The sequence below is a fragment of the Molossus molossus genome, unplaced genomic scaffold, assembly GCF_014108415.1.
Source record: "Molossus molossus isolate mMolMol1 unplaced genomic scaffold, mMolMol1.p scaffold_m16_p_16, whole genome shotgun sequence".
NCBI classification, from domain to species: Eukaryota; Metazoa; Chordata; class Mammalia; order Chiroptera; family Molossidae; genus Molossus; species Molossus molossus.
The window spans coordinates 32,117,576-32,126,890 of NW_023425351.1; the positions used below are offsets into that span (position 1 = coordinate 32,117,576).

The 9,315-nt window shown below is 33.8% G+C and overlaps 1 protein-coding gene across 1 annotated transcript; it reads right to left on the bottom strand.

Moving 5' to 3' along the window:
• Window positions 1–8,468: 8,468 nt before the first annotated feature.
• Window positions 8,469–8,849, bottom strand: LOC118631716 (small nuclear ribonucleoprotein E-like). The gene has a single exon (XM_036264246.1). It carries the CDS (start codon window positions 8,795–8,797, stop codon window positions 8,519–8,521), a length of 279 nt encoding a protein of 92 aa, XP_036120139.1. The 5' UTR covers window positions 8,798–8,849; the 3' UTR covers window positions 8,469–8,518.
• Between the last annotated feature and the right edge of the window lie 466 nt (window positions 8,850–9,315).

Here is a 9,315-nt window from a genome sequence, read left to right on the forward strand (position 1 = left end):
ACCATTCATATGATGCTTAGTTACATTGACTTTAAAGCGTCTTCTTCTATTTTTATCAATCAACTTCTCATGAAGTCTAACATAGACTAAGAAATGTTTTAACTACTAAAGGTTTTATGTCAATTTAGTGAAAAAGTATTATAGCTATCATTGGAGCATTGTATACCTTTTATTTAAAGATAAAAATCTGTTTTTTTTCTCATTTACATTTTTCTTGTTAGTTTTACTTTTTCTTTTTCTTTTAAATACATTTTTATTAATTAATTTAATTTTGTTACAGATGTTTCTCCTTTTTCACCCCAAACACCCCCCCATTCTGCCCCCCAAACATCGTTGTCTATGTCCATTGGTTATGCACACATGCATATAAGTTCTTTGGTTTATCTCATCCCTCTCTCTCACCTCCCTCCTTTGTCTGTCTGAATCATACTCCTTTCTAAGTCTCTGGGACTACTTTGTTCTATATTATTTTCTTAGATAAACAATTATTTTAGCTTCCTTTTCTTTCCTTTTTCCCTTTCCTTCCCACCAGCCCATGCACGAGCCATCTATTAAAAGCATTCTTTTTCAACTGCCATTCTTGAAATATACCAAAACCACAAAAGAAATGACACGTAAATTTAAAAAAAAATAAGTTTTGCCTTCAGGGATACTGGAAATAGCTTCACATCTGACTCCACTCAAACTCTTCTCTGAGATGATGTGGTAATCTCCCCAGGTTTCTGTCCCTCCACTTTAACACCCAAGCCTGCCCTCCACCCTCCTTGGTAAGAAATATTTCCCCAAGAGTACCTTCCACCCCGCTTGTCTTAACCTACCTGCTTTATCTTTGGACAGATGAAATTATTAGCAAGACAAGTTTTCAGTTGCTTTACTGATGACCAAGAGAAATTCCAGCTGATGACTAAGAAGTTTAAACTTACATATCACTCTATTTTAGCTGTATTTTTTCAACTGGTTTATAAATTTTGTCAAGTTATCAGGGGTGCACTGTTCCATTGCATGTATTTGGACACAGGAAATGATACTGCAATAGTATCTCTCTTTTCATTCTCCCTTCTTATAATCTCTCCATTCTGCTTCTACCACCAAAATTGTAAAAATTTAAAATATTACCATCTTTTGCCCTGGCCTGTTTGGCTCAGTGGTTAGAGGGTTGGTCTGCAAACCAGAGAGGCCGGGGTTTTGTTCCCCCTAAGGGCATGTACCTCGGTTGCGGTTTGTCCCCAGCCCCAGTTGGGGTCGTGTGCATGGCAACCACTCGATGTGTCTCTCCTCTCATGCAGATGTTTTTCTCTCTTTCTCCCTCCCTCTCTCCCTCCTGCTCTATCTGAGATAAATGCAAAAATGTCCTCAGGTGAGGATAAAAAAAAATAATAATAATACCATCTTCAAAATATTATGGTACTCTGTTTCCCCACTTCACATGCTTATTCTGTTGTTTTTTTTTTTTCCCCCTTGCTTTTTTTTGCTTCATTTTGTTTTTTTTCAGGGTATATCATTTCATTAGTAACTTTGAATTTTAAATAATTTCCTTACCTATTATAATGCTAGCTAATTTAAACTTTCAGGGTATTTAGTTATGATCAGAAATTATAAGTATTATTTTTGAACTCATGTTTTTCTTATGCATGAATCACAGAATACATTTTCATTTTATTTTATTTTATTTTTTATTATGGAATACACTTGAGCATGCTCATTCCTTTTCAATTTTTCTTAATCTTCTGTCATAGCCTCTCTTTTCATAATTATTTGGAAGTTATTTTCCTCCTTTCAGCTGGCTTCTGAAGAAATGTGCTTTTGATGGACTCCAGCCTGCGCAAGGCCCATTGCTTCTGTGTCTTTGTCTTCATATGTGCTTAGCATTCATAGCACTAGGATTCCAGAAGCTTGACAAATCATTTGACTCTTTCATTCAGTTTTATGTAGATTTTAAATCTGCAGACTGCCTTGCCTTTCTACTCCATTGCATTTACAGTCACAAAACAGATTTCTTTGTTTGCCACTAATTTTGTTTGAATTCTTTTGTCCACATTTAGTAAAACCTAAAGTGTCTTATTTCTAATTTTTTTTTTTTTTTATCCTCACCCGAGGATTTTTTCCATTTTTTGTACAGATAGAGTGGGAGGGAGAGAGAGGAACAGAGAGAGAAAGAGAAACATCGAAGTGAAAGGGACACATCGAGTGGCTGCCACCCGCACGACCAACCAGGGCCGGGGACAAACTGCAACCGAGGTACGTGCCCTTAGCGGGAACCGAACCTGGGTCTCTCCGGACCGCAGGCCGACGCTCTAACCGCTGAGCCAAACTGGCCAGGGCTAAAGTGTCTTATTTCTAAAACGCATTTTTTTTTTTTTATTTCTTCTACAGTCCTAATGAAACACAAACTAATAGCCCTTGAGTAAGTTATATCATTGCCCCTATATTTCTTCATGTATAAAATGATAATTTGAAAAAAGAAAGAGAGAAATGGTTCTTACAACTAAAAGTATTTACTTTTGGATAAAATACCAAGGAACCTTATGCTACATTTATTATGGTTTATATACAATTCTATCATGTATTCATCATATTTTTAATAAGGCTTTATTGAAATATATCAGTCTAATCTCAAACTTTTGGTAAAACACCAAAAAATAAACATTTTCTGCCTTGTATGGAGAATTAGTTATTATTATGGTTTTTTCTTATTTTTAAATTTTTGTTTTTAGATTACGAGTTATTTTTAAAAATTATCCTAAAATTTATGTTTCTATTTGTAGTAGACACATTTAATGTACACTAGACACACTGCATTAAGTAGATAATCTGTCTGCAGGTGTCTAAACTTGAGAAACACTAGCCTGGAGATTGAAGAGAACATTTAACAAACACCAAAACTTTCCTGGAGAAATCCTGTGTCTTAGAAACCACTCGATGTTTTACAATTACTTGAAAACTACTTTCTGCAATTCATGGAGATGAAATGTCCAAGGCGATGATATAAATATCCCAGAATAACTCATAGGTGGATATGTTTTGCCTTTGTATCTGGTGTTGTGAGTGCTATTTTTAACAACACAGAATTGATTTTCTAAATGAAATACATCACAGAAAAAGTGTCTAGTGAATAATTTTAATAGCAATTTATGGAGCTATCAGGGGACAAACAGTCCTCTAACACTTATTTGCCCTTGAGATTTAGAAGAAATCATATTTCTAGTGCTCATAATAAGGAGCTAATTTAACTGAGTTCAACTTAGCTGTGAACAAATGGATTAACAAGTACCTTATTAAAATTTTAATTTACTTTTAATTTATCACATTTAATAGAATCAACTTTGTTGTTTCAGGGTGGGAAAAGCATTAATTTCCAAGGATAACTGTAGGTACCATTAATTTCAAATGTTTTTATTGTTGGTTTTCATAGTTACCATAATTATTTACCCTATACAGCATGGAAATATAAAATGCATAACATAAAATTTTGCTGTTAAAAACCATGTAATTATTCAACAAAGTAAAACCATTTCTGTTTGTATAGCTTATGAATTTTCCTTCTACTATAAGAATATTTAGTTAAGGTAATTTAAGATCTTTGGTCCTTTCAGGAAGTAACCTAGGTAGTTACATATTTTTGCCTCTGAAAAAATAGTCTGGATTTCCATTGATAATATTTTGACTTGGGTCTTTATTATGCATGTTATTTATTTTTTCTTTTGTCTCTCTCTGTTATTTAAAATTACAATATTCTGATCATTTTTGTTAACAAGAGTATTGCATTTATTGATAATATAAGAAAATGCTATGTGACCAAGAAAAAATTATTCTCTATATGATAGTATTTGCTATAACACCAATAAACAAGAGACTGGTGAAAAATAATGCACTGCACAAGTGTTAACTTTAACAGTGAAAACGATACACTTGAGATCATGGTACACATTGAACCCTTTGACTCAGTCTTGCCCTGAAAGCAACTGAGTTGATTACTTGATTAGGATTGAAAGGCTATTCTTAAATTTACCTTTTGATCTATCTTTAGAATGAAATTATAATTATAACTCTTAAACTTTGCTAGTTCTTAAGAAATAATTGATAGGTTTGATCTGTTTTTATAATGTCAATCATAAGAACTTGATGCACTTGAAGACATAACTGGAATCAGTCACCTTATGGATTTCTGAATAACGAAAAAAAATGAGTATATATTGAAAGGCCTGTATTTTGTTTCAGAATTGGTATCCTGTCAAGATAGTTTTCAGATTATATCATCAAAACAGTAAAAAGTAACATTTCCTTGACGTGAGACAAGTGATCTAATTTTAATGACAGCTACTGTTAATGCCAGGTACCCAGATATAGTTTATAATGCTTAGTAATTACAATGATCTTTATTCTCTTTTACTAACTATTTCAAGAAAAAAGAAGTAAAAGCTTTAAGAATGGGCACAAAAGGTAGCTATATTGGATCTTTTCTGTAAAGCAAATAGCTTTCAAATTATTCCATTAGCTGTCAGCAGAGTACAAAAAGAATTAATCAAAAATGACATCAATTTTACGGGCGTGCCAAAATCTCATGAGAAAAACAATCCCATCATAAAAAGAGAGAAAGTAAAGGTAGTATCCCTGATTCATAAAGGGATTCTGGTCCCCCCACTCCTCTCGCTGCTGCACGTACATTTCTGTTGTAGATTATATATTAGATATATAATTTCAAATTCTTCTGATGCATTTATTGCAAGAAACTCATTTGTCTAATGTACTAGTTAAAGTGAATCAATGTATTCCTGTATGTCTTGTTTTTACTAGAATTTTTTAGTTAATATGCTTGTTGGCTTATTTTTTTTTATTTTGACTAATTTTTAGCATAATACTTGAAATTATTAGACTGTTGTGTAGAATCATGATAGATCACTAAAGCTAATATATTACTTGAAAACAAAATGTAAGATAAAGTAGGGAAGGACATATCAGAACAGGTATTTTTGTTGGGCCTAAATGGAAATACCTAAGAATTTCTTAGTCAGTATTATTTACTGGACAGCTGTTTTTGAGGACCTGCTAAAATTTTAAGACTTTACTTGGACTGCTTACTTGGAGTGTGCTAAGTCTGCATGGCCCTGTTAATTGGTAACCCTGGGAAGTGCACAGGGATAAATATTACTTCTAGTCTTTACTAGACTTAACCGAGACTTGGAGTGATGAGTGGAACATGAAGCCTAGAACCAGAGTCTCTAACCACTTTTCAGTGCTCTTGCTACTAGTTTACTGCTCCCACCTCACTGTGCTCTGTGCAAAGCACAATAGACCTCAAACTTTAGTGGAAGGTGAGTGGAAAAACACATTAAAGCTAATTTGCTTCTAATTGTTTGCTTGTGATACATTGGTGAACAAAACAAAGGCCCCGTCTTTGAGAAATTTGTAGCAAAGCAGAGGAAGACAGAAGTTGAATAACAAACACAACAAATAAATAAATGGATTGACAAGTGAATTAATAAATAGAGTTATGTTAAGAAGTTTGATAATGAATTCTATAGAAGCAAAATGAATCAGAGCTGTAAGGGGTGCTGGAGTGGGGGTGTGAGAGAAATTTTCCCGTTTTAAAGTTTCTTCTTTCATTTAGGAAAATGTGTTCATCTCTACTTGCCTCATTATAATAATATATATAATAAATAGAATTCATAACTTTTTAACAATTTAAAGAGAAATTGTATAAATATAAATTATATATGTGTGTATACTCACACATGTGTTTGATACACATTATTCACAGATTCTGTATTTGGAAATTCATATACTTGCTAAAATTAATTTGTAAGCTCAATTGAATTCTCATTGGTCAATTACAGAGATGCATGTGTGGAGCAGCAGAAACCTTGAGTCACCCAAAAGCACGTGCTCAGTTGAGGTTGAACAAGGAGACACTGCCTTTTTATTTCAGCTCTTAGTGTGAACAAATATCCTTTGCAAGGGTAGTATATTTAGTGTCATGTTTTTCACAACTTTTTCTTTTTGTAATTTTTTAGTTTAAAATGCCCCTAAACATAGTGATAAAATTTTGTATAGTGTTCCTAAATGCAAGAGGTTATGATATGTTTTGTGGAGAAAACAGGTATGTTAGACTGGTTTTATTCAGGCATGCATTGCAGTGCTATTGGCTGTGAGCTCAGGTTAATGAATCAACAATATATATTAAATAAGATGTCTTTAAATATAAACGCATGTAAAACAAGGTAATGTGTTCATATGTTGATAAAAATGCTGTGACCAGAGGTTCACAAGAATCTAATTCTGTGTTTCCCCGAGGGGAAATAATTTGATATTTGCTAATTCAAATTTTATGGTGACTACTAGAAATAACAAGAACTAACTATATAAGGTTATAAAGCATTTAAGAATATATTAAAATGAATTCTTATAAGATTATATTCCATAGTTATTATATTTGCTAACTGCACATTTTATCCTTATTATTATTTTATATGATATAAGAGCTTAAAAAACATTTGTTGGGTGTTTCTGGTTAAGATTTCTCAATCTGATCCTGTTTGATGAGAAATTATTCTGAAGCTCCTTGAATATATTATATTAACTAGGATTTTTTCATTTGACATGTGGCTCATTTGAATATGTTATTTATAACAGTATGCCCATTTCTGCATTTTTCTTTCTGATTTTCTCTCTAAGCTTCAGTCTGGATATTTTCTATCAACCTACCTTCCAGTTTGCTAATCTTCTCTTATGCTATATCTAGCCTACTGTCAAACTTATTTATTGAGTCATAATTTCAATTTTTATTTGGTAGAATTTCCATTAAATCAATTTCTATAGATTCTAGTTATTTTAAAATGGATTTTGTAATGAGTCTTTGAATAAAAATTAAACTAAAAACTGCCTATGGAGTAGAAAGTTAAGGTACACTATCTATTACAGTTAGATGACCTGGATACAGAGAAGTAGAGAGATAAGGAGAGCATCTTGAGGAAAAGAGTGTGTTACGAAGAATACGGTGAAGGACTGGAGCTGGCACAGAAAGGTGACCAGTGAGAAATGCTGTGACATAATCATACCATCCCTCTTCTCAAACACACACACACCCCGCTTACCTGATACATTCAGTTAAGACTGCTGCTCACACATGCCCTTATGAATTACTTTGGAGAAAATCAAGGGAAAAAACAGCTAAGTTTCACATCTAAGGCAGTGAGGTTGGAAAAATTGGAAAGTATGACATACAGGTGAGAATAAGTTCAGCATGACCAAAAGCTCAGAGCCAGAAGTTCTCATAAAAACCCAATCCCCTAAAAATTCACAGAAATCTAACATAAGGTATTGAACTTCCTTTATAATATGGGTTAAGTCACAATAAGTTGATATCAGAATTACTAGTAATTGAAGCAAAGGGTGGGTTTGTAGAAGTTTGTCCAGAAATACTATAGGAATGAATATTGTATGGAGCCAAGGATGGATCTATGAGTAACAAAAACGCCTTGAGGGAAGATACTGATGAAGGTAGGAGAGTAACAAGATTGGTGCGTCTGGAAGTCAAAGCCGTAATGTCTTAAAGAGAAGAGGGTAGTAAACAATGTCACATATAGTTATCAAGTGACATAAGACTGTATAAATATTTTCTTTTCATTGGGTCATTTAAATCACACATAACTTGCACAAGAGCAATTTGAACAGCTGTCGGACTAGAAGCAAGAAAGTAATGGGCTGAAGCATGAATTTCAAATAATAATTAAATGCAGTAAGCATTTGTTCCTTTTCCTAGAAGCTTTGCAGTAAGGTAAGGAGAACAGAGTGATAGACAGAGGAGGATTATAAAGTGATTTCAGAAAATGTGTTGGTGAGAAAGAGCTAGAGGAGAGGGAGAAATTAAACATACATCAGAACACTCCTTAACATTTTGTGTGTGTGTGTCACAGATTCTTTGCTCATCTGATGAGATTTCTTTACTTTCAGAAAAGTATATATTACACGTACTCACCAAAGTTTGCATGCCATTTGAAGGAATTAATGGTGTCTTGACAAGCTAATTATTTCTAGGCTGAGAGCCTTTGCACCAAAGACAATGAACATTGGACCAAGATTCTTGAGGCAGAGGGAGGAACCAGGATCAAGAGCAAGAGTGAGACATGCTGTCTTAGAATTGAAGGAGGGGTTACTATAACTATTTCTCAGAATCATAAGTGCTTTTGGAAACAGTAAAGAGATGGCCCTTAACACCCGTACACTGACATTCTGAGCAGTTCAACAAGATTCTATATCTACTTGGTAGGTAGAGAGAGTCAGTCTTTTCTCTATGCTTTAAGAAGAGTCTGTGTCCGCCTCTATTATATCATTATCATCGTGTTTGAGCTTTACAGTTTGTTTATTTATTTATTTATTTTTAATAAAAACAATTCAACATTATTTATCAGCTGGGTAGTGAACAAAACGAATGGGTATATTTAGGCTTTAATTCCAACAGAGGGCAACTGGGAACCAAACTGTATTGCTTCTCAACAATTTCTCACTTCATTAGTCATTTCTAGGTGGCGACACTTTGGAGCAGAGTAATATTATCTCCTTTTAGCATGATCCGACCTAGTTGTTTTCTTGACTTTGTTTTAGAATGAATCTCTTCCGCATCATCTAATACGAGGTTCATATACTCATCAAAACCAATGATGCAGCCCTCTATCCGCATATTCACTTGCTCATAAAGCCACACCTGAATCCGAGATCTGTTTTGCAAGTATCTGAAGATGAGGTTGATGGGCTGCACCATCACCTTCTGGACTTTTTGACCCTGGCCGCGGTACGCCATGCTGGAAGCTCACAAAGACCGACCACACTAAACGGCGCGCAACCTCAGAAAGCCACTTCCGGTATTTATTTATTTATATACTTGCCTTACACAAATACAGAAGTGGATGGATTAAAATTGCCACACTTTATTGTTTATTTGCTTCCATCTGGCATATAGTTGACAGCAAAGATCTGTGTAATTTTTCCTTTTCAGTTGCTGAATGTGTACTGAATAAGTGAGTTAAATTATTTTTTAAGTTGCAATGTAGTGAACACAATGAGAAATTTGTTGCATGTATAAGTGATTTCATAGAAAACTCAGCAGAACACTCTGAGTGAGTCACCCTCATCAGTTGAAACTTAATGCTTCTTCTTGAGCATTAACCATATGAACATGTAAACAAGATTATAGACAGATTAATCCCCTGAATCTGAATTCAAACTTTTGTAACTATAATTTGTATTAATTAATACTAATAACAATAATAATAACTATCACTTTAAGAGGCAACCCTGTGTTAAGTGACATCTATATAT